Source organism: Gossypium raimondii, chromosome 7, assembly GCF_025698545.1.
Source record: "Gossypium raimondii isolate GPD5lz chromosome 7, ASM2569854v1, whole genome shotgun sequence".
NCBI classification, from domain to species: domain Eukaryota; kingdom Viridiplantae; phylum Streptophyta; class Magnoliopsida; order Malvales; family Malvaceae; genus Gossypium; species Gossypium raimondii.
Genome location: NC_068571.1, coordinates 44,111,616 through 44,138,212, shown reverse-complemented (window position 1 = coordinate 44,138,212; position 26,597 = coordinate 44,111,616). Strand labels below are relative to the sequence as shown.

Genomic DNA, 26,597 nt, shown 5'->3' with positions numbered 1-26,597 from the left:
TACTTCTGCAACATTGGTTGTGGTATTCTTCCCTCCATTCTCAATTATCGCGTTTACCCTTAGGTCTAAATGACTGGGTAAAGGATTTCCTGCCACATTAGGTTCAGATGGATCGCCAAATTTTACGATGCCCATCTTGATGAACCTTTCAACTAGTTTTTTAAATGTAGTGCAGTTTTCAATCGAGTGTCCCGTTATTCCCGCGTGGTATTCGCATTGGGCGTTTGCATCATACCATTTCAGGAACGGAGGTTGCATGGGTTATGAGTAAAACGGAGCTACTACATGCGCATCAAAAAGATTCTGATATAACTCTTTATACGTCATCGGAATAGGTGTGAACTGGAGCCTTTTTGTGTTTGGCCTCGAGTTGGATTCTTGCTTTGAGGGGCCTTGATAGCTAGCAGCTACCGTCCTTGGCTGGCCTACAGTGACCGATTTGGAATACCCTTTATTATACAAGCTCAGATTGCTCACTTCATTTTCCTTGTTCTTTGGGGTTGATCTTTTGACACTTTCCCCTGTATCTATCTTCCCACTTCTTATGGAATTTTCAATCATCTCGCCAGACATTACCATATCTGAGAAGCTCATGGTAGTGCTTCCCAACATGTGGTTAATGAATGAGGCTTTTAGAGTGTTGATGAAAAGCATCGTGTTTCTTTCTCTAAAAGAGGTAGCTGGACTTGTGTCGCTACCTCTCTCCATCTTTGGGCATATTGCCTAAAGCTCTCACTTTGCTTCTTTTCCATGTCCTGCAATGTAATTCTATTAGGTGCCATGTTGGTCACGTGGCCATATTGCTTTATGAAAGCCTGTGCCAAGTCCTTCCATTAGTGGATATTGGCACGACACAACTGGTTGTACCATTTGGCAGCCGACCCGATCAGACTATCTTGAAAGCAATGAATTAACAGTTGATCGTTATCAACGTATCCTGTCATTATTCGACAGAACATCGTGATGTGAGCTTCAGGACAACTAGTCCCATTATATTTTTCAAATTCTGGAGCCTTGAATATCGGCGGGAGTACTAGATCTGGGACCAAACTTAGATCCTTGGCGTCAACCCCGCAATGGTAATCAGCATTCTCCATTTCTTTGAGTTTTTCTTCCAACCACCTGTATCGATCTTCGAGTTGCTTTGGCAGTTCTACCTTTACTTTTTCTATTTCTGCCATTTCGTCTAAATCAGGAACTACAGGATTGGTTGGACCGTTCCTCAAATTGGAACCTGAGCCTGTCGGGTAGTTCATTTGTACCGAGGTACCGGCTTGATATCTTTGGGGTCTGTTAGTAGTGGACACCCCTTGTAGATGCGCGTCGGGTTGGGCCTGGACGCTTATTGGGGTAAAACCTGGGGGATAGGCAGAGTCTTCATTATCATCCCCAGAATTGACTACGGGGCCCTTCCCTTTATCATTCCCTCCAGCTAATAGCTGCGCTAACTGGCTCATCAAACTCCTTTGGGATTCTTGCATGTCTTGTTGAATTTTATCCAGTTGTTCCTACATCTGATCTTGCATCTCTTTTTGCAATTGTTCTAATCTTTCTAATCTTTGATCCATTTTTTCGTCTTGAGACGGGTACCGTATTGATGTTCGATTGGTTGACTCTTGTTGGTTTCCAGGTTAACTGAAATAATTTTATCAAATTAAGGTCCTTTTGTGAAAATCTAATGCATATGATGCAATGTAATGCAAATGCATAGAATGAATGCAAAAAGAAAGAGAGGCATTGCTTCTGAATTCAATTCCATTAGAACAACTTTTCTAAAAAACAAATTTCTTTACATAAAACGTATTACATATGCGGCTTTGCCTTCATATTCCAAGCAAAGACATCAATCTTTTTCTTCATATACGGATGCTAGGGTCAAATCTTGTGAATTTTCAAAAATCTATCTCTACTATCTCCTTTTTGTTTGATCCGAGCCATGATCCATTGATCACCTCGCGACTCTTTAGTTTCTTTGAGACGTGACAGCTTTCGAATAATCTTTGTCAGTTTGAATCCTCAGGCAGTGAAACATAGTCGTATATTCCTCCACGAACTTTCAGCATTCTCTTGTTGTGTTTAATCATACCATATTCTGGCAGTCACATTATATTCCATTTTATCAAGAAATTTGTTTTCCATGACAAGCTTTTCTATTTAGCAATCAAATTTGAACAACACCTCTTTTTTATGATGAGAATGCAAAGCAATTATAACCAAAATAAAAGAAAATAGGTTAGTACAAAACAAACGCAAGCAAGAAATAAATAAATAAAGCACCTATTCGGGTGACCACTAGGGGTTTGACGTGGTTCTACCTAGGGTAGGCTCCTAGGGCTTACTATATGCGGTTCGGTTATAAAGTAAAGGTACCTGAACCAACAGATTCCTTGATCCTCACCCATTACAAGCTCATATGGACCGAGTTCGGTTTAAGGGAATACATTTCCCTATGGCTGCACGGAGATGAAAATCTAACGAAGACATAGGTACAGATGTATCTTGGAAGCGATCCACTATCCTGCACGAAGGTGAAAACCTCACGAAGGAGTAGCTTCTCACTCCCACTAAAAAGGGTGTGACCAACGGTCATGCAACGCAATGTGCGGAGATACAAAAATAAAATACAGAACATGATGAAAAATATAACTCAAAACAGAGGAAATGTAATAAGAGGATCATAAATTTAAATCAAATTTTCAACTTTCGACAAAAAAGATAAGAAATAGTCAACACGTGGCTTGACTCTCTTATTTTGGTTCCCCAGCGGAGTCGCCAAGCTGTTGACACCATTTTTTTGATAAAACGGGGTCGACTTGGGTTTTGAAAAATGAAAACGAAAGTGGGAGTCGCCACCAATCCTTTTTGATGAGGTGTGATCGGATCACCTCGAAAAGTGGTTGTTTTTAATAAACGATTTGATTTTATTAAAACAACGATTTTGGACCATGAAATTCAAAAAAATAGGTTCGGTAGTCGATTTCGTACGAGGAAGGATTAGCACCCTCATAATGCCCAAAAATTGGTACCTAGTTGATTAGTTAATGTCTTAATGTCGAAAATTGAAAACTTTGAAGAATTTTAAAAATACGATCCTAAAAACTTTCAAACAATATTGGTTGGAATTTAAGATTCTCTTGTTTCGAAAGAGTATCACATCCAGCACATTAGGATACGATACTTTAAACTCTTGAAACCAAGATCATCTTATGGTTTCCAAAACCCATACTTTGAAACTTTAAGAGGGTATTTGGCTATTTGGCTAAACGAGAAATCGAAACCCAGCACATTAGGGCACACTTTCTCGAATTTCCAAATGCAAAATACTACCTTTATTATTTTTTAGAAAAATCTTCATCTCGAGAAAACGTGTCATCCAATGCGTTAGGACACAACGAATTGAATTCCCGATAATGAGCTTTTTATTTATGTTTTTTGATTAAAGAGTATTCTCGATTATTTAGATTTAACGAAAAAAATTGGAACCCAATACGTTAGGGCTCAATCCTCTCGAAGATCCCAAATACCGAGTATTACCTTTATTTTTCAAAATTTTCTCTTTTTTTATGAATTTGAGTAAAAATTGATGTAATGTTAAATTTGATATATGAATAAACACCGCATTAATAAATGACTAATATGGATATGATAATGTGAGCACAAATAATACGAGCAATAGCAACAAAAATAAAATAAATAAAAGGACAAATCGGTATCATGTAAAATAACAAATATATAAAGCAAATAAAATTAAAACATTTTTAAATAATAATAATAACGTAAATAAATAACTGAATAAAGAAAATGAATAAAATTATAAAAACATAAAAGATATATAAGTATGTATATATATATATATACATTAAAATTATAAAGTATAAAAATATATATAAGTATATATTAATAAGTTTATGAAAATAAAATGCATATATAGATATATATAGATATGTAAACAAATTATAAAATATATATATAAAAAATATATAAGTATGTATATGTACATATATATGTATATGAATTAAAATATGGATATTTATACGTATACATATGTATATAAAATATGAAATATAAAAATATATATTTATAATAAATAAAAAGTATGTACGTATATATATTATAAAAATGTATGAAACAATTTGAAATTAATAATAATAAATAGTTTGACATAGATAATAATATATAAAATAATAATATATATAAATTTAAACCAAATAAATAAATAACCAAAATACAAGATAAAAAATTAGCAAATTAAGGACCAAATCATAATAAAATGAAGTTTAAAAATAAAATTACAACAAAATAAATAAATGAAGGTTAAAACAAAGAAAACGCAAAAGTCTAGGGACAAATGGGTAAAAAAAACTAAATCTGGACACGTGTCTGTTTTTCTACGAGAAAATAGATCAGGGACCTGATTGAAAACCGGACAAAACAACGGGGCCAAATTTATAAAATAGATAAATAAGAAAAAGGACAAAATCGAAACAAATCAAAAATGCAGAGGGGCCAAAGGCGCAAATATCCCATGACAGAAGAAACACGCGGATCCTAGAGTGGGTTGGGCCGATTCTCGGGTTTGCTTCGAAACGACGTTGTTTTGGGCATTTTGGAGCTGGGCCAAAACGCTGTCGTTTTATCACCCCTATATAAGTTAAAAATTTTCTAAAAAAATCTTTTTTCCCCTTCCCTTCAAAATTTTTTTGAAAATGCTCTCAATTCCTCTCCCCCTCTCCGGGCACTGCCCAGAATCTGACAATGGGACCGTCGCCGTTGCCGTCGCACCAAAAAATTCAAAAAGGTGTGTTTTTTTTTTGGCTTTTTTTGCTGCATATGCATATATACATATATATATATATTAGAACAAACAAAAGTAAAAATAAAAAAAATAAAAAAATGAACAAAAAAAAGGTTTTGGAAACTAAAAACTTTATCTCCGTTTTTATTTCATTCTTTTTTTTTTCTTTTACAAATGTAAAAATCAGTCTTTAAAACTGATTTTCCCCCTCCCTTCCTTTACAATATGTTTCCTTTATAACCGAAAAAATGAAAAGAAAAATATTTGCTCCCCTTTTCTGTTGTCTGTTTCTGCTTTCTTTTATTGTTTGCAAGTGTAGGACGGTGGAAGAGATGTGACGCGGCAGAGGAGGTGATGGGACAGGGTAGCCTGCAGATAGCGTCGGCGTTGGGTGTCAGAAAGGCTAGGGTTTCAGTCTCTGAAACCCTAGTCTGACTTTTGGCACTCGGGCTTAGGTCTGTTGGGTTGTTTTGGGCCGAGTATTGTAATTGGGCTTGGTTGTTTTTTTAATTTTGTAATGGGCCCGGGCAAAATTTGGGTTGTACAATTACCACTGAAAAGTTCTACTTGTTACTAAACATCAAAGTTAACAATCAATTTCTAAAACTAGAGATTCAATAAAGACCCATTGAAGAAATTGGAAAAAAAACAAACGAAAGGGAAATTAGAAGAAAGCAAACCTGGCCCTAGGTCTGGGTATTGGTGTGGTGGAAGAGAAATGGACAGCAAAAAGGTGTGAAAATGGTGGGTTTTCCCAATTCGACTGAGATTGAGAATATTAGGGATTTAGGGGTGTTAAGTGAAAGTCGGCTGCTGAGTAGTGAGTGCTGAGAATTGAGAAAAAGTTTGGTTCTTGACTTATTAGAGGGAGGAGAGGAAATAAATTGGGTCGGGTTTAATTTGACCTAGTTGAGGCCCATAGTATTTACCCATCAAAATTCGGTTAACCGACCGGTTCGAACCGAATTAAACGTTAACCAAAAAATAAAAAAATAACCGACCCTCGATCGAAAAAATTCTGTTAACTGATCGATTAACCGAATTTGGTCTGTTAACCAAAAAATTCGATTTTAACCGAATTATGCACACCCCTAGCCATTGGTATGTTTTGATATGTAAAAGTGTGGTCTTATTATGTTGATGTGATATAGGCATGTTGAGGATGGGTTTGAGATAATTTAAATTTGGTAAAATATTCCTATATGTATGTATGGTTGTTTTGGTATGTTTGGATAATTGAACATATGATTTGATTTGTCATGTATAAGACTTAGTTTTGGCTTAATTTGAATGTATTATATTGTCTTGTGAAAGTGTTAAAGTGTTGATGTAAGAGAAATACAAATTGGGTGAGAAATAAGGTTTGGAAATGGCCTTAATTTGTCCACACGGGCGTTTGTCTCAGCCATGTGTGACACATGACCTAGCACACGGGCGTGTGGCTTGGCCGTGTAACCCCTACACCTATACACGATCTAACACTCAGGCGTGTAACTTGGTCGTATGACCCAAGTCCCAAGTCAGAGAGTTACAAAGGTACTAACACGGGCTGGGACACAGCCGTGTGCCCTATTTCGTATGCCCACACAGCCTGAGACACGGGCGTGTCTCTTGGCCATGTGAGCCACACGGCCTGACCACACGGGGGAATGTCCCCTGCACCTAGGAAAAATTTTGAAATTTCGCGAAAAATTCTCTAAGTACCCGATTTAGTCTCGACTTGTTTCTAATGCATATCTTGGGCCTCGAGGGTTCATATAAGGGACAATTTGATTCATTATGAATGATTTCTGGTATAAATGTTAAATATCATGAGATGTCTATTATATGTTCTATAAATTTTGGTAACCCTATTCTGACGACAGATACGGGTTAGGGGTGTTACGGTATTACTGGTTGAATGCCTACTGTCATTGTTGAACTGAATACATGCTAAACATGTCTACTATTACTGGTGAACTTAATACATGTTAAACATGCCTATTTCTACTGTTGAATCAAACTTTTCTTTTCCTTCTTTATCAGTTCATACTATGTAAAGTTGCACATACTTCACTAAGAGATACACCAGCCTTCCCGTGAAGTAGAGTAGTTTTAAGAAACTCAAAATTTTTAGGAAATGACCCCAATAACATCAAAGTCAAATCTCCATCTTTGAAATCAATAAACAGTGAACCAAACTGTTGAATAGGAGTGTAATTACTGTAGCGCGCACAATAGACAAGGAATGGAATATCCATTCCCTCCAACCAAACGTGCTGTAAAAAAATAAAAAATAATAATAATGTACAATAAGGAATGATCAAAACCGGTACACTGCTGCATCAAGAATGTCTCAATTACCACCTTACTTAAAAACATATTTGGCTTGTCACTCCCGTCCAATTCAATCCATGGTACCATACCAATGTTTTTATAATGATATTAGTTAAATCAATCAAATCATTAATTTATTAGTTTGATTAATTTTATTAATTCAATTAAAAAATAATTAAAATTTATAAAAATTAACAAATAAAAACATTCAATTCAATGATTATTTAACCGGTTTCTATTAATTCGGATTCAACTGTCCAGTTTAAATATTATTTATGCAAGCATATCTTTTTATAGTAAAAGTCATTAATAAGAAAAGGAAAAAAAAAACATTTAGAATATCAACCACAAAGTCACCAATATTTTGTTAGTGTCCCAACCATATTCCTACGCCATGAGATAGCTACGAATAAATCATATTCAAGAAAAAAAGACTTCAACCATACTTGAAACCCAAAGTATCATTATCTCAATTTTGTTATATAAGAGTAATTTGTTATCGTTAAACTATCACAACTCTAATAATTAAGTAGAGAGACGCGAGTTAGATATTTTTTTGCGACAATATACACATTTTTAATGATAATAATCAAAACAAAATCATTTCCCATTATACAACAACAATAGTCGCCCATAGCGCATCATGGTAAGCTGCACTACTGACACTTTCTTCACCCAACTAAATTATACTCTTAAAATCTCCCAGCAGCAACTGTTGTTGCAGAACTAATTATAGGTTCTAAAAATTATTTACTCAGAACTCGTAAAAATGTTATCCATGCAGTTCTACCCTAGATTTGGCAGGAACATTAAGTAAATTTCATATTGATATGCAATTCGACAAGAATTTAAACGCATTAAAACATGTCGACTCATATGTTGGACTGTTGTTATTTATTTGAGATAGGTGAGTTTGATGACATTGTAACATTTTTATGAGATGTAAAATGCCCCTTTTAATCAATGTAAGATGCTACATCATCGCTAACATGTAATTTTATAAAATTAAAAATTATTTAAAATTAAAAAAATAAATTTATAAAAATTAAAATTTTATAAAACTAAAATTTTCTGAAAAACAAAAAAAATAAGGAAAAATGTTGAAAACAATTTCGTCATCTCCTCCACTTTCGTCAGATTTTTGACTAAGGTGTGTAACGAGAAACCCGAAAATCAACGAACGGCGAAAGCCGAAAGACAATACTGTTGACGCCACACGGCCGTGTGGTATGCTATGTGAGACATACGGTCGTGTGATAGGCCGTGTAGTGGACCGTGTGTGGCACACAGTCTGGGCTTTTTGGGTCGTGTGAGCCACACAAGCTGTCTATTTGGGTCGTGTGGGCCCAAAATTTAGAATTTTTTCCTATGGCCATACACGTCGTCCCGATTGATCGTGGGCCTTCCGTAGGGTCGGTATGTGATTAAATATACTATAAAAAGTGAAATTTGGTCATCTGTTAGTATAATTTCTGCTATTTGCAAGTGTATTTGAGATGTCATATGATAAATAAAACCGAGAATAATGTTATATATGTGATTTGTATCTGATATGTTATGCATGATTTTTGCTCTGATTATATCTGATTCTGGGATGGGATATATATTAGGTGGAGGAAGTGTTTTTGTGAGAGGAGACATCTCGCCTACTATACTGGCAGCACAACTGCAAATATCCTGTAAGTGTCTTAATGACACTAAATGGTGTGTAGGGTTGGATGGGTTTCAAACCCCATATGGTGTGTTGGGATGGTCGGAGAGGATGTGTAACAGTTGGGGGTAGGAAATATATATATATATGTATCTGAACTACTCTGTTAAGATTTTATACTGTTAAATTGTTTGTTAATAATTATCTGTTTGAGTTGTTACACACTGAGTTTCGAAAACTCATATTTTGTGTGATTGTTATTTTCATGTAATCCTCGGACTTAGACGGATCAGTGCAATCGAGAGCTCAGTTAATATCGTATTTTCTTAAATTTGACTTATTCAAAATTTTGGTTTAAGAGTTTTGTAAAATTTGGACTCTCAGGACATTCGAGGGATTATTTTGGATTTTGGACTTTATTTTCCGTTTTCGTATAATATTGTTCAAATGTTTTATCGACAACGATTATTTTCTACAAAGACAACGGGTTTCAATTAACAAATTGTGTTTTCAAAAATACATCTTTCTAATGGTTTCCGCTGCAAAACCATAAGTTTTAGAAAATATAATCAAACATCGCTTTCTAATAAATAGTTAGATAAAATATGTTTTTAATCTGGGATTTTAAGAGTTTGTGACGAGTTTCAAGATACACGAAAACTAAATTTTCAATCATTTGACGTAACAACTCCAGATTTGGCCATAACGTCTAGGCCAAGTTTGGGGTGTTACAGTCTGTATTTGTATCTAATATATGTTTTGGAAATTATGACATTTTGATATGATATATGATAAGCTCCGATAAGTTATATGATATGCTCTGTTATGTAACGTGATACAAATTTTTAGTCTGACTATTGTACATGCAAAACCTTAAGAAAATTATGTTTGTGGGCCGGGTCACACACTAGGCTTCAAGCTCACTCGTTTGTTTGATACGTTTGAAGTGAACTTCCGACTTAGGACCAGACGGCGTGCGGGTGCTCGAATTGATTTTCTTGGATAATTAAATATGGTGATTTACATTAGTAATATTCATGGAATTTTTGGGATTGTAATATGTTTTTGGGCCGTGTTCTGGTTTTTGTTTTGGTTCGTCAATTTTTTTTTTATATTTTCGATCATAAAACTGTAAAATCACACGAGTTAGCAAATAGGATTCCGGTTTTCAAAACTAAAACTCTAAAAAATTTTCCGTTGCAAATTACGTAAACTCTTAAGTGTTTTTCTGTAAATAAATGAATAGTTTTTAACAAATGTTAGCATTAACCGGAAAAGATTTGCTAAAAAATGGTACTTTCGAAGCAAACAATTTTGAATTTAATTTCTGGATTTGAAATAAGTGTTTTTGGGCGTAAGTTTTTACTTGATTGAATTAATTGAATTAACAGAATTAAAACTACATATAATTTGTATTATTTATTAAGTTCGATTAATTACTCGATTTTAAACCGAGTTTTTAAACCGACCTCTGACCAAATTAGATCGATTAACCGATTGATTAACCAAATTATATCTATTCAATCGGTTAATTCAATTTTAATCGAAATTTAAACACCCTATAAACACATTTCACCATGTACATATAAAACATTTTAAGTAATTAACACTAAAACTTTATGAAGTTGGTAGTCAACATATTTAAAAATTTTATTACTAATATATTTAGTACAAATTATTTTTATTGTCACTTACTACTTATTACATCAATGACAACAAACAAACATATATTTCTGGCTATGGGTTGAACACATTCCACAGTTCCTCATCAAGAAAAACCTCATCTATAATACTGCCATAATTGTCTTCATTCATAGGTTGGTCCAACACGCTTTGATCAAAATCATTGGCTGAACACTGAAGCTGATAGCCATCAACGTCCTTTTCATTTATCATCATATTTTCCCACCACATCATCTCATCGTGGTCATTCGGGAAACAATACCCATAGTCGTCATTACCGTCGTTAGCTAATGCCACGTTGTTACTTGCTTCTGCATGGTTGTTGTTATTGTTATTATTGTACTCATCCAAACTTATAAGAAAACTGTGCTTTGATAAGATATGAGGCCGAGGCTTGATAATTTTGGTATTGGGATTTGGTTGATAAGATTTTGGTTTTGAGTTTTTACCGGACGTATCTATAATTTTTTTAAGCAAGTGGGTGTTCCAATAGTTTTTCACATCGTTTGCTGTTCTTCCTGGCAGTCTACCAGCAATCAGTGACCATCTGCAATTGTTAATTATGTATCAAGTAACATTTGAAAAAATAAATTAAAATTCACATAAATTAAAATAAAAATATTAACTTCATTGTATTAAAAAAAGGTAAACTATAGTAGAGATTGCTCAAATATGATTTTTTTGCCATCCAATTATTAGTAATTTTTTTTAGTCAACTAACTATGAAATGTTATAAAATGATCACTCAACTATATATTCAATTTTGTCTTTTTATCACTAGCTGGCAAACATAAAAGTGAAAAACACCAAAATATTTAAGATAATTGGGTGACCAAAATGAGAAAATTGAATAGTAAAGTGACTATTTTGTAACTTTTATAGTTGGGTGACAAAAAAAAAGAAACATAGTTAAGTGACTATTAATATAGTATACTTTTAAAATAAAAGCATATGTTCAACAAAATTTTAAAAAAAATCTATACTAAAATTTATTAGAGTAGTAGTTAAAGTTTTGTTTGACATATAAATGATATAAGTTTAAACCCTATTATCCTCTCTTAATGATTAACAAAAAAAAACACTCTTTACCCACTACTTATGTTACTTCTTTTATTATCTAAAAATCAAATTTTTAAATTTATTTTTAAGAAAAGTAAAAATAATATTTTATTTAGATAATTACTCCCTACTTTTATCATGTGTTAGTATGGTCCGTTCACGTTTAGCCCTAGGTTAATTATTTGTTTGTATTAAATTATAGAGTAAAAATTTAAAATTAAATATACTCTAAATAAAGTTTTTAAAACAACGGATTAAATTACTGTTTTGTATGATTTAATAAAATAAATAATTAGAAAAATAAAAATATTTTAAATCAATAATTAATTTTCGCCAAAAATAAATCCGTACAACTTGAGATGTCAAAACTCATGTCTTTAACATTTATTGTTGATAAAGATAAGGAAGACATCGAGAAAATGACGTTAAACCAAAACCTGCATTTAAACGAAAGTCTTTTCTTCAAAAATTTTAATATATTTAATAATTTTTAATTAATTTACCAATAAAAAGACAACTTTTCTCCCTGTGTAGCTGACAAAAATAACTATATTTCACTGTTATTGCAATAAAAAAAAAAAGGAGTAACTGAGTCGACCCTGAAATTTTGTTAAAAAAAGTTGGACCCCGAAAATACAGCTCAAAATAAGTAAAAATTAATTAACATTAGATAGATAAGGGGGTTAGGCTTTTTTGGATTGAAGTATGAAGAGATGCATACCTTTATTCTTCTTTAACTTCAACATTCAAGATCCCCCAATAAAACAAAAAATTCCCTTAAAGATGACTAAATTAATTAAAAAGATTAATAAAGTTTTGGTTTAATGATAAAATTGAGGTTTTAGAATTTTTGAGATATTACGTTCGAGTTCTATATGTATAATTTTAGGATAAATTACATCAAAAGTTACTAAACTATTAGTAAGTTTATATTTTAGTCACTCAATTTTTAGAAAATTATAAAATGATCACCGAACTATTCGAAAGTTTTATTTAAATTCTTGGATTGTTAAGTTTTTTTTAAATTCAACTAGTGAGTTCCAAAACTTTTAATAATTAAATAACCATTTTATAACATTTTGAAATTAAGTGATCAAAATATAAATTTATTATTTATTTAATAACTTTAAGTATAATTTACTTTTTTTCTTTTTATTATTTCTTGTTTAAATCTTACGTATAAACTTTATTAAAAAATATTTAGATTAGTAATTATTGGTTGACTTTGACGTGATGGATGTCCATTTTGTCAAGTTATATGATGTGGCAAAATGTGGTCCTTATTCACACTTAATTAGTGTTTTATCCAGCATGTCAATTTATTTAAAAAGAGTAGTAAACATTATTATAAGATTATTTTTAATAAAAATCTTTAACTTAAATCATTCTTTTAAGAAAACCACCTCTGAATTTTTATTTTTGTTAAAATGACTTCAAATTTATGAAAGAGAACACAAGTGCTTGAAAAACCATCAAGACGGACATCAAAAACTACCATGCTGACTATATTAAAAGATTTACTAAATTGGTGTTAACTTGTTTTAAGGATATTTATATTTTGATAAATTTATTTTATATCTTTATGTATATAAAGACAATTATGAGATTTGAACCCAGAACATTATATTATTTATTGTTTTAACTTACTAAAATTATATATTTGCTACGTTTATATTTTTATCTTAGCTAAATTTAAATAACCAAATATTATGTGGACCAATCTTTTTATTAAAAAGATAATTATTTCTAATAAAACTACCATATCTGAAAAGAACTATCCTACCACATAAATGCATAATTTCCGCTCAAAAGAATAAAATAAAATTTTACCTTTGTATATTTATCTATCTTCTTACAATATGAGTGTTTATAAAACATTTTATTGTCAAGATCGAACAAGTACTATTAATTTTAAAATTATAATTAAATCATACTTTTGTTTAATTCAATAAATAAAAATGCAAGTGATATATGTAATTTTAATATTATAAAATTATATTGCCAAATCATTAATCCAACAATAATTAAATATAAAAAGAAACTCATAAGCGGTAAAATTATTGGTTTAATTCCATATATACTCTATTTCTAATTATATGTCATTAGTGGAATTAATTGCATCACTAAATTTTAATTTAATCTAATTCTCATAATTTTGGTGTTTTTATTTTTAATAAAAGGGAAGATGTTTAAGTATCAAACCTACAGTCTAATGTCATTCAGAATTTTCATTCCAACTAAAATCATTTAGTATTGTTCCTCTTTCTTTGCATGCACTTTTGTACTCTACTCTTGTCCAATTTGACTGGTCTTAAAGCATATATTGTCAATTCAATTGATATTAATAATATTACCGAAAATAACATTTCGATTGTTAAACTATTTTAGAAATTGTATAATCATAGATTAATATAATAATATTATATTTTAACTTAAAAATTCATAATTTAATTCAATTCTAAAAGGTTTTTAATTTTCAGTTACATCTTTGAAATAATTTACTTTAAAAGTTGCAGATCGAAATGGATTTAAGAGACTTGAGGAGTTAAATAGGGCTTGTGATATGAGGTAACAATATTATTATTTTACCATCTTTTCATTATTTATAAAATATTAAATTTAATTTCATGAAATTATACGTAATATAGTAACTTTCTCATTTATAAATAAAAATTCAAACTTTTTAAAAATGATTTATATAATTAATTTCACATTATCATTTAGACTTTTAGAATTAAATGTTAGTTTGAATTGGACTAAGAGCAATTTACAAACAATTAAAATATGCTTTAAATTATTATACTTGTAAATTTAGAATTTAGTCTCTTTAGGTTTATTTTAAAAACTTAGTCCTTATATTTTTCAAAATTTAAAATTCAAATCTAATTGTTAACCCCACCTCAAAAATTTCTATCAAATTAGTTACTATGACATTTTGAAATTAAAATGCTCACTTGGTAATTATATAAATAATAAAAATATAACATTGTATTGAATCTAAAATATTTAACAAAAGAAAAACTTTAAAATTGTTTGCAATTGGACTTGCATTTTAAATTTAAAAATAAGTATACTAAATTCCTTAAAATGAAAGTAAAGGGACTATATTTCAAATGTAAGAAAATTTTATAAACTTAGAATACATTTAACCTTTAAAAAACATTAAACTTCTGTATACTTACCATATAGATAGTTATAAAACATGAATAACTATAAGAATGATTAAATAGTTGGAAATAGAATATTGACTTACCTATTACCTAGGAGGTTATGGAGGCGAATAATGAGGTCAACTTCATCTGCTGCAAAATGTCCTCTCTTGATATTAGGCTTCAAATAATTCAGCCACCGCAGTCTACAGCTTTTCCGGCAACGATTCAAGCCTGCACTTTAAGTTTTTTAGGTCTTTTAACCCCCCCTTGTTTTTTGCTCATCATCACGAAAATTACAAGATTTAAAAAAAAAAAAAAAAAACCCCATTGTGTGTATGTGTGTGTTTACCAGCTCTAGCAGGCACTTGATGCCATTTCCCTTCACCATATTTCTCAATACATTTCTTAAGAAGAAGGTCTTCTTCTTCAGTCCATGCACCTTTTCTAACTCTTAAAGATGAGCCTTCCATACAGAAGCTGTTATAGTTAGCTTGCTAGCTTGGTGTGTTTATAAAATGTCACTTTTTCTATACTATCCTGTGTTGGCCAACCTCCGTTTTTTTATAGCTTAGAATCTCAGTGGGAGATAGAAAAGCCTTAATAACAATGGCGACGTGCATGGTTTCTTATCAGCAGAAAAGTTCCTCCTAAGAGGAAGTAAGTAGTGACGGCTCTGTTTTAAAAAGTATTGATTGCAGCTACCATTCCAACTATATAATTCCAAAACATTTCAACTTTGCCTACGTACAAATATTTGTATTATTCAATGTGACGTAGCTTACATGAATGGCAGAGGTTGAGTTGAGCGGAATTAAATTATATATTTTTATGATAGTAAAAATAACATTTAGTCATTTTGATAGCATGTATTTTTATAATTTTTAGAGGATTAAATCAATTTTTTATCATTTTGGGGGTTAAAGTGTAAATTTATCATTACTAATTTAAAATTTTATAAATTATAAAGGGTTTAAATAAAATTTCTTTTTATTTTAGGGGGGACAGGCCCCTGCCAACCCCCTAGATTCGCCTCTATAGAGGTTATAATTTTTCTAGTTCCAGTTTTCACTTTGTGTGAATTATAGTGAGTTTACAACTTAGGTAGGGGTGAAGTCAGAAATTTTTCTTGGGAGGGGGTTGAGATTGAGCTATATATTTTTAGGAGAGTTAAAATGCAATTTTACCATTGTATTAATACAAATCTTTGTAGTTCTTAGGAGGACAAAATAAAAAATTTATCATTTTTAAAGGGTCAAACTATAATTTTACCATTTATTTACTTAAAATTTTATGAAAAATTGTTTTTGCTCAATCATTAACAATTACAGAAAAAGGCCATGGAGAATCCAAGCCATTCCAGTCTCAAAAACTTGCAGCATACAATAAACTCTACCAAAGTCAATAAAACCAACTCTACAAAATCCCCTTAACTACATAGTAGCAGAAATAAAACAACTAATCAAACAAAGACCAATACTCCCATTCTCTTCAACACTCTCACCACCATGCTTTAAAGGTATCTAAACGCTTAACCCCTGCTATTGCCAATGCAAAAGCCATTTCGTTCCCATATGTTCTGCTTTCCCAAATGACCAATATGATCTTCTCTAAATTTCAGCAAAAAATAGTGTAACTTTCCCGATCTTGACTCTGTTTCTAAAAGCCATTTAAACACCAGATTGGAACCAATATCAATCAATAATGGACAATATGTTGCCCATCCCATACCTTCATATAACTCAAGCACGACTCCAATTGACTTCAATTCTGCCAATTCAACATCTTTTGCCTCGCTCGGACCCGAGAATAATGCTTACGCCGCTCCATCTTCATCTCTCAATACCCCTCCACCTCCAGCTTTGTCCTCGAACACTACCCCGCATACATTAAATTTCAGCCAACCCCTTGGAGGAAACCGCCTGCTCATCTCCAAGCCCTTATAAGTTTTGTTATGAGACCTACATTTTAAAGGGCAAAACCACCAACAACTCAGTTAAAATGACTTCATTATACACCACACATACCCACATCATTGCTCTCATATTCGAATGGAAAATCATCGTATCCATTGGTATCATTTTTTTATTGAACACCACCTCATTTCTTTCTAGCCAAATTGACCAACATGCAGCTGAAATTGAGATCAGCTATAAACTTTTCATAACCCCTGACAGATATACATTATTACACAACTTAAAGAATTAAAAAAAAACCCTCCATGGGTTCTGATCTCATCTCCCACCAGTTGAAGATTCTCCTCCAAAATCCTTTAACGAATTTACATTTAAAGAACAAATGATTAACTCTTTCCAACTCTTTATCGCACCATGGACATTCCTTCCTCATTTGCTGGAAGCGAATGCCCTACCTTTCCAAAAACTCTATTGTGGAAAGTCTTCCTAATGCCAGCATCCAAAGAAAAACTTCTTACCCTGGGTGGCACCTTCATCTTCCAAATTTTATCGAAATCAAAACTTAAATCCTCCACCCCCTTCTCCATCAATAAATCTGACATTCTCTTTACCAAAAAATCTCCCTTATTATCATGTAGCCATATCAATCAGTCCTCCTCCTCATGAGCTAACTTTATTTTTGTTACCTCCTCAACCATTTTCTCAAGCATATCCACCTCTCTGTCAAGCAGTTTTTTTATAAAATATTCCTCCCACTTAACTTCACTAAATCCCCCATTTTTTGTATACATTCCCACCCTTCCTTTTTGAGTTTTGCCAATCAATAGAGCCTTGGATATCCAGCTTTTAGAGAATGGTTACCACACCATGTATCTTCTCAAAACAACATTGTCTTGTCGTTCCCTAACTCCCATCTGAACGACTCTAAACCCGTCCATTTAGCTATTCTATCATCGGTTGCATTTTCCACAATTCCTCTCCAAACAGTCGACATTTCTTTTAAGTTTGTTGTCTTGAATCTCTATTGTTGTACCAAGGTCCCATACTTATCCTTAATCACCTTCCTCCACAAGGCCTCTCTTTTTGTTGTAAATCTCCACTTCCATTTCGTCAATAGTGCCTGGTTTTTTGCTTTCACATTTACTCCCCCCGCTCCCCCTTATTCTTCGGCAAACAAACTCGTTTCCAACTAAAATTTTCCATTCTTTCTTCCCATTTTCACCTCCCCAAAGAAACTTTCTCCTAATCTTATCGATCCTAGATATTACTGTTTTTAGAGTTTTGAAGATGGACATGAAATAAATGGGCAATGATGATAGTACAACATTAATAAGCACAACTCGCCCCGCAAAAGAAAGTGATCTACTCGTCTATCCTGATAGCGTTTTTTTTAAATTTCTCTACAATCGAATTCCATGTCGATATTCTCCTCGGATCAGATCCTAATGGAATCCCCAAATAATCGAAAAGAAGTGTCCCAATCTTATATTTGCATAATGTCACTAGTCTATATAGCAGTTCCTTCTCCACACCGAGCCCATTTAAGCACGATTTTTTGAAATTTATGCTTAAACCCAAGAATATTTTGAAACATCTTAGCAAATACTTCATATTCTTTACAAACTTATCTTCCACTCTCAAGAGCAAAATTGTGTCATCCGCAAATTATAAATGTGAAAATGACCTATCCGATAAAACCTCTTAAATTCCTCCAATAAGCCCCAACTCTTCAGCTCTATCCAACATCAAGTGCAACACCTTCATTACCAGAATAAATAAGAAAGGCGATACTGGATCACCTTGACGAAGTCCCTTTCCCACTCTAAATTTGTTTGTGACCGAACCATTAACCAAAACTGTTGCTCTAGCCGTCGTTACACACTCCATCATCCACCATGTACACCTCTCTCCGAATCCCATTTCCAGTAGAACTTCCTCTAGGAAATCCCATTGGACGCAATCATACGTTTTAGAGAAGTCCAATTTGAATATCAAGTTGCCCCATTTTCTCTCCTTCTTTTTCATTGAATGGATTAACTCATTCATATTAAGGATCCCATTGAAAATCTGTCTTCCTTTGATAAAAGTGCACTGAGTATCACTTACCACCATTCCAATTACTTCTTTTATTCTACGAGATAATTCCTTTTGCAACGATTTAATATTATTAGTCACCACCAGACACGACGATGCCAATGACTGTGATGGCGGCATTTCAGTCACCGGCGGGTGGCTGGCGGCACCGATTCTTCTGTGGTTGAGCAATGGAAGAATTATATTATTAGTGAGAGTTTACCAAATAATTTGATTTCAAATTAACTATTCTAAAAATAAAATCATTTTAATAGATTTAATATTAAATTAAATTTAATATTTATCTTGATAAGTATTATATTAATTTAATATTAAAGTGATTAAACTTAATCATAGTTGAACTCTATAAACTCTTCCTATATAAAGAGAGCATTGGGTCATTATTTTTCACACACTTATATTTAAGAGAAAGTTATAGAGAGAAAATTCTCTAAAGATATTATTTTTACAAAATTTCTAGAGATTTTTTCTTATTTACAACTTGACACCAAAGTTTAGAAAAATTGTAAAACTGCTCCACTAGTAATTTTGTGGAAAATTTTCTGATTCGAAACGAGTCCACACTCGGTAGACTTGAGCTTGAGGATAGAGGAGAAGACTACTCAATCGAAGCGTCCATCCTAGACAAACTGAAAAGGTACAATTTTGATAAAGTATTTATTACTTTAGATATCACAACCAAGTTATTGTTTTTGAAAAAAATTTAAAACTCTGTTTTTTTCCCTTAAACTTATTTTCCACTGCGTTTTCCAAACCCAATTTTCCAAAAAAAATAACTTCGGATACTTGAGACTTAAATTGCTTACATGGGCTGTAAATCGGGACTTTGAACTTTACACGATGCTGCTCACACAAGTTGTGGAGAATCCACAACAAATGCAGGATCTCAGCCATCGATAAAGATGTCCAAATCGATACCTGTTACTTTTTACACCTTAATGGTATGTCATTTTTATCCTAATCGTTTACTAACTTCACACGAGCATTAAATCGGTTTTTGTATCATTTCCATCAGTATAACATTTCCATATACATGAACATAATCCAATTAACAACCCATGTAACCTCCCTAGCCCAGCCTAGACGTTATGGTCAGATTTAGAAGACTACATTAGCCACCGGAAGGGCTAAGCAGACTATCTAATCACTTTCTCAAAGAAAAACCCTAACTTATCTATTTTAAAAAAAAATTATGGTTGCGACATTGGTTTAAATTAAAAAATTCATTTAATGATCCGTCTATACTTTAGAATTCATTTTATTGTCAATAGTGATATTGTAGAAAACCATTAGTATTGTCGTCCTTTAGACATTATTCGTGAAGTGTAAGAAAACTAGTTGAGTTGACGTTCTGTTGTTCAAAAATCGAATCTTTGTAATGCAGCAAAAATTGATGAACAATGTCAGTTTTTCATAACCTAGATAACATACAATTATTGATTATTAAATTTCAAAAGTCCATGCATGAATAAAACCCTGAAAAGGAAATCACCAAGCTATAGTCCAAATAAACATGGTTACAGACCAAAACCAAAGGTAAAACTTTGATCAAAATAATAAACTTTTTTTTAAAAAAATAATTCAATGTCCGAGTTGATGCTCCATATGTGGGTCTGGTCCTAAAAAGTTTAAGACCCAAAATCCATTTGTCGAACACCAAACAGTACGAGCTATAGCTCGATGTGGATAAACCACCAGTACAGTAGTGTAGATAAATTGCCAATACATGCAGACAAGCTGCCAATATCGATAATGTAGATAAACTACCAATAGTGTAGACAAGCCACTAGTAATGCAGACAAGTTGCCAATAATGTGATAAAATCTCCAATCTCCTCGGTACTCTTGGTGTAGTGCACTAACAACAATATTGCGGACTCTAACTGTCGTTAGTACTCCGTGGAACTCCTCCGTCAACCACAATATCCCACGCTATGCATATGCAGTATGCCATACAATCATTGAGTAAATCATGCTTTTAGATCAATTTTGGTACAATGGAAAGCATAACATGCTTACGGTAATATATTCAATACAATGGCATGCTTAACATGCTTACGGTAACATTTTCAGTACATGAATTTCATACTTTCAGTCAATTAGTAACAATGGCACCAATGGTATGTATCATACATACAACAAGCATTACAGTCAAGCAAGCTTAATACATAGATCAATCGGTGACTCAATGAGTCGCATGTTATACAAATATTCAACGAACAATAGCAATTCATATCATGTCAACACAATGAAAATCATTATCAAGCATGTAATCATCCCTAATAAGTGCGCCAAACAGTAATCAGACATGTCAAATTTTTTGCTTACACGCAAATTCAGTAAGGGTTAACCACCCGATCAACCATATGTTACGTACCTTGCTCGGCACCTTTAAAATCGCTTATTTGGCCACTCGACCCTGCCCGACCAACAAGCAAATATGAATGATTTATCAAATATTTTAACAATTAGCAATCACTTGTTTAAAGTTAGGACCCACATCTCATTTCACAAAATCCGCAATGCTAATTCGTAAAATTTCGCATTTAAGCCTTAAATGATCAGTGACCCAAAAAAAAACAATTAAAATGTTATTTTTTAAGATTAGAACCATCCTTGAAACACCCCTAAGGGTTCAACCACAACAATGCTATAATAGCGAATTTTCAGATTCAAAATAACAAGCAAAACAACGCCAAGCGAGAGTGCGACTAGGTTCTGACTTTACTGCTGATCCAGGATGTTACGATCAGCACCTATGATCAATTTTATATAAAAATAAATAGTTAAAGTAATTAATAAATCCTTAGAATAATTGGCCAGATCAAAATCTTTAAATGAAATTAATACGGCACTAAATCTCACAAGCTTCCGTACTTACGCTAGCCATTAACTACTTCCGAATTGTTGAATGAAGGGGACCAAATACACCTAAAAATGACACAATTAAATGCTGATTAGAGGAGTGGAATAATTGCTTTTATTTGCTGGAAAGAGATGGCAAAAAATAAAAAACAACAACCCCCAAAGTAGTGTTTAAAGGGGCGGCACACCACCATGGACGACACATAAGGGGCTGTTTTGGGGCGGCACAAAAAAGGGATTAAGGGGCTGATTAGGGACTGTATAAGACTTGAAAATTAGGGGAAAAGAAGGCTGTGAACGGTAGGTTAAATCAATATTTTATGGACATAAAACGTTAGCCACAAAAAGAGTTTTAAGGGGTGGCAAACACCCCAATGGTGTTGGCTTAAGGGGTTGCCATGGGCAGTCTTTAGGGAACGTGTAAGGGCTAAACGAAGGCTTATTTAAAACAGAAAAACAACACCAAAATTCCAAAATTAAATCAGTAATGAAATGATAGTAAAAAGGAAGAGAAAAAGAGAGAAAACAACACTTACACAAGGAGGAGGAAGGGGCGACAAATGGTGATTTTAATGGTAGCAATGTGGGTATTTTTGAATGATAAAAATAATAGACTGGAGGCTGGAAAATAAATGGAAAAACGAAAACAAAAAGATGAAGAAAACGATTAACAAACCACCTCAAAGGGAGGAAAAGTGGACGGTAAAGAGGGGATTGATGGGGGAGGCACAGTGAAGGAGAAAAGAGAGGTCTCTAAGTCAATTACAATGTCTTTTTATTTTCTCTTAACCATTAAGCCAATAGTTCATTCTTAAAATAATTTTACAGGCTTATAAATAAAAGGTTAGAAAGTGACAATCCATATTCATTCGATAGTGTCTAATTATTCATTCTAGGCACATATATCGTACTTTGCAATTTAATCCATTCAATACGAACAATTATCATTTTACAATAACTTAACTTACAAGTAAACAATTTACACAATAATAACCATATATTAACAAAATAAATATCATACGAACTTACCTAAACAAAGCAACAACAAATACGACTCCGAGAACTACTCCATAATTTTTCCTTTTCCGTGTTTATCTTCCGGTTGATTTACTTCTCAATCTATATAAAATTTTAATTCAATTTATCAATTCCAGAAATTTAATAACATAATATGATATGCATGGAGCTATTTTCTTTCATTTCTACAAAACCCTAAATTTTTTATTTTATTCAATTTAGTTCCTAAAACCGAAACGACCATAACTTTTACAATTGAACTCTGCTTTCTAATTTCAATTATACCCTTTTACAATCCTCTACTATCAATTTCTATGAAAATCATGACATTTTTACATTATTTTCATTTTAGTCTCTATACTCAAAAACTAACATTCAACTTTACAATATAGTCTCTTTTTCATTTCTAAGCTTATAAACTAACATATTAATACCACAAACTTTAAAAATCATCAATGAAAACATTTTAAAACTTTAATAGATTTAAAAAATAAAATACAATTTAACTAAAGTTAACTACAACAATCTCAAAAACATAAAAATTATAAAAAACGAATTTCTCACCATGCAAGCTTACTAAGCTTGCTTTTGTTTAGCAATGGAGAAACGATGGTACAGAAGAAGTGACGATGAAATTTCTCTTTCTTTCCACCTTGTTTCTATTACTTTTATTTTTATTACTTTTTTAATATTAATCATTGTAAATTATAATGAAACATAGGCTACCTAATGCACTAACCGTCCACCATCTTCTAGAAGTGGCTAATTGTCACTTTGAATCCTAAATTATTTACTATTTATACCCTCTAGTAAATAAAAATGTTTAGTGATTCAATTTTATTATTTTATGATTTATTCTTTGTACCTTAATTAACTATTCGATCATCAAAATTATTAGACCGAAATTTTATATATTATTATAATAAATTCATAAATATTAAATAATATTTTTACTTAATTCGATCATCGATAAATAGGGTTTCAAATCGTCATTTTAGTACCATTAAAAATGAGCTTTCACAATTGTAATTGTACCTTAACAAAAACTTTCATTTTATATTATTTAATAATTAAAAATGCAATTGGTAAAATAGATACAAAAATTTGTTTTCAATAATGATAATATCAAAAATTTTAAAATTTTTACATTTATATGAATTTGAATCAAGATAATAGATTTAATAATGTGTTTTAATATTTCTTTTAGTCCTATATTGCCTTTTTACTAAAATAGTGAAAACAAAAAAATATTTTTATATTTAATTATTTTTTTCATTTTTAAAAATCATTTTAAAATTTCTAATAATGTTTTCAACAATATTTTCCATTTTGAAAAAAATTAAAAATGAAATATATTTCCTAAAACCAAATAGAGTCTTAGGCTCCATTTTATTTCTAAAATATTTTCTATTTTCATTTTTAAATTTAACTTTTATTTTATTTTTTAAAATTGAAAAGCATGTTTGTTAAATAAAAACAAAAAATTAATTTCAATAATGAAAACATAATTAGTACGTATTTTCATATAATAAAAGAATCATAATCAAAATAAAAATTCATATATTTAAATAGATTCGAACTAGGATAAAAATTTAATATTTGAAAATTATTGAAATAATTTTTTTTTTTATTGCATTTAGATGTGTTCTAATCTGAGTCCATTTATATAATTTAAAGACATTTAAACTTTTAAATCTTTTCTGTATGCCTTTTTCCTCTAATCTCATTTAATTAAAGCTTTTTTTACTGTAATTAAAACTTTAAATCATAGAGTCGTTAAAAGTTTAAAACCAAAGTTTGGGACTTCACTATAAAAATAATGTCAACCATCTTTTAGCATATAATAAGACAAATGCAACCAACCAACCAATCAATCAACCCTAACCATAGATATCCTAATTATGATAATGGATTAGAAAAATAAACTAATAATTTTCTCTACTACGTTACAATTTCTGAAATAAGTATTTTGAAGTAGCGAAAATGATGACAATTGCTCAAGGACAAACAATCAGTTTACATGTTATCATATAATCAAGTGGTGCCTTACTTGTATTCTAAATTCAAATCATATTATATATAGTATTATTTTATTAAAAACATAAAAAATAAAAATATATTTATATTAATATTTGTTAATTTATAAAAGTAAAATACTTTTGTAACCACAAAGTATAAACAAGGCACATGTATTTAACAACTTCGAAAATAAACACAATCACAAATTGCTGGATCTGGTGCTTAAAGTGTAGTATTTTCATTAATATCCAGTTATAATTTTTTGAAATAAATTGTTTAATAGAACAAATTTGTTGATTACATTAATATACTTTGTATAATTATCCTCACATGGTTTTTGTATGTAAAACAAAATGGAAGCAAATGTTGCTCATTGATTGTCTAATGTTTAACTAATACTAAGCGATATTACATGGTCCGATCGAAGTACGGAAAGACAACTTGTATTAGTAGACAAACCTAAACATGTCTTTAGTCTAATCGAAAAAGAGCAAATCGATTGAAAGACTAATATGTCATCTATCAAGTCCAATTGAGGAAATGTCTTTTCTTGGGCATCGAAGTGGATGACTCCCAGAAGATAAAGACATCGGAAAGGACCGAAGCAAAATAGATCCTGAATCCGTTTATGGGTTTCTTCACTTGTGACATTCATAGTGTGACATACCTAAATCCTGAGTGGATGGTGGACTATGTATGCCTAACTCATACATTTTGATGTAAGTAAAAGTCTGAGTTCAAATAGATAAGGAACCAAAAACTAGTGTGTTGGGTGTACGACTTCTGTAGTATGTGGCATCATTCACAACAGTGGGATTCATATCCCAAAACATGGGTAAATGATATCCTCTCATTGGCATTGCATGGTTGATGAAAAGCAAACATGGCCACGGGTCTTCCGTATTTGTGATGGATGACTTGATCACTATTTGATAGTGATTGACTTTTCATGAAGGAAGATGTAATTGTTACCATGAGATAAAATGGGATCATATTGGGAGAGTGAATATTATCCCAAAGAGATCAATGATATCCTATGGGGGTAACACACTTATAACAAGGTCATTCGATGAACACTGAATAGTTGCTTTCGTAATGGTATGTTGTTGGGGAGAGCCCAGTCATGATACTATAGTTGAATGACTTCGTGACTAAATGAGTTTATAATTAATAGGCAAAAAGCCAGAATTTAATTATAAATCATTTGAGCCTCAACTACATATGTTCAATTGGTCCCTCCATTCTCTCGTTAAAACCAAAAATGAATTGCGTGTTTGAATAGAAATGAATGGAATGAATAGAAAAAGAGAAATGAGAAACATTTAAGAATAATTATGGTTTTCTTCCAAATGGAGAAATTAAATCATTTGAAAATGAATTTGGTTTCCAAAAATGGAAATGGAAACTTGCAATGTTGTATAGGATTACTTAAAAATGATGGAAGAATGAATTTATGTTTTTGGACTGTTTTGAAGCTCAAAAATGAAAATAAATCATCTGGTCATAGTGAACATGTTAAGTTGTGACAATTGAACAAATTTTTTTGAAATTTTATCGGGGGTAAAATTGTCACAATTTTACTAAAGGGTAAAATTATCGAAATATTACTAGAGTAAAATTTGGATGAGAAAATTATTTAATATGTAAATGTTAAATTTTTTTAATTTTCGGGAAATAGAAAAACTGAATTGGGTTGGATCACATTACAAAGTATTGGGTCGAAAAGGCCCAAGAAGTACTCGTAATTGGACTTGATGTGAGAGAGGCCCAAAACCTTTTATATAACATGAAGGGGGCGACAACCCTAGTAGAAATATAAGGGTGAGTCATTCACCCCTCTCACACTCTAAGTAAGATGTTGTTTTTTATTTTAAAAAAAAGCTCTAGAACTCTAAAAATGTTATACATTTTCTTCCTATAAATAGATGGCACCACTAGAGCTATTTACTCAACTTTTGAGATATTGTTATTCTGCCAAAAAATAGAGAAAGTTTATTCTCAACTTTTAAATATAATTTCCAAAACAAAAATTTT

The 26,597-nt window shown here is 31.6% G+C and overlaps 2 protein-coding genes and 1 long non-coding RNA gene across 3 annotated transcripts; all 3 read right to left on the bottom strand.

Moving 5' to 3' along the window:
• Positions 1–10,450: 10,450 nt before the first annotated feature.
• LOC105770544 (transcription factor MYB1) lies at positions 10,451–15,126 on the bottom strand. The gene is made up of 3 exons (XM_012591793.2): positions 15,006–15,126; positions 14,758–14,887; positions 10,451–10,992 (listed from the first exon to the last, which is right to left on the bottom strand). Exons 1-3 carry the CDS (start codon positions 15,124–15,126, stop codon positions 10,500–10,502), a joined length of 744 nt encoding a protein of 247 aa, XP_012447247.1. The 3' UTR covers positions 10,451–10,499.
• A 3,144-nt stretch (positions 15,127–18,270) lies between these two features.
• Positions 18,271–18,783, bottom strand: LOC128042566 (secreted RxLR effector protein 78-like). Its single transcript, XM_052633956.1, has one exon. It carries the CDS (start codon positions 18,781–18,783, stop codon positions 18,271–18,273), a length of 513 nt encoding a protein of 170 aa, XP_052489916.1.
• Positions 18,784–20,180: 1,397 nt separating this feature from the next.
• LOC128042334 (uncharacterized) lies at positions 20,181–23,195 on the bottom strand. Its single transcript, XR_008197558.1, has 4 exons — positions 23,109–23,195; positions 22,557–22,646; positions 21,544–21,593; positions 20,181–21,081 (listed from the first exon to the last, which is right to left on the bottom strand). It is a non-coding gene; the product is annotated as an uncharacterized LOC128042334 (long non-coding RNA).
• Between the last annotated feature and the right edge of the window lie 3,402 nt (positions 23,196–26,597).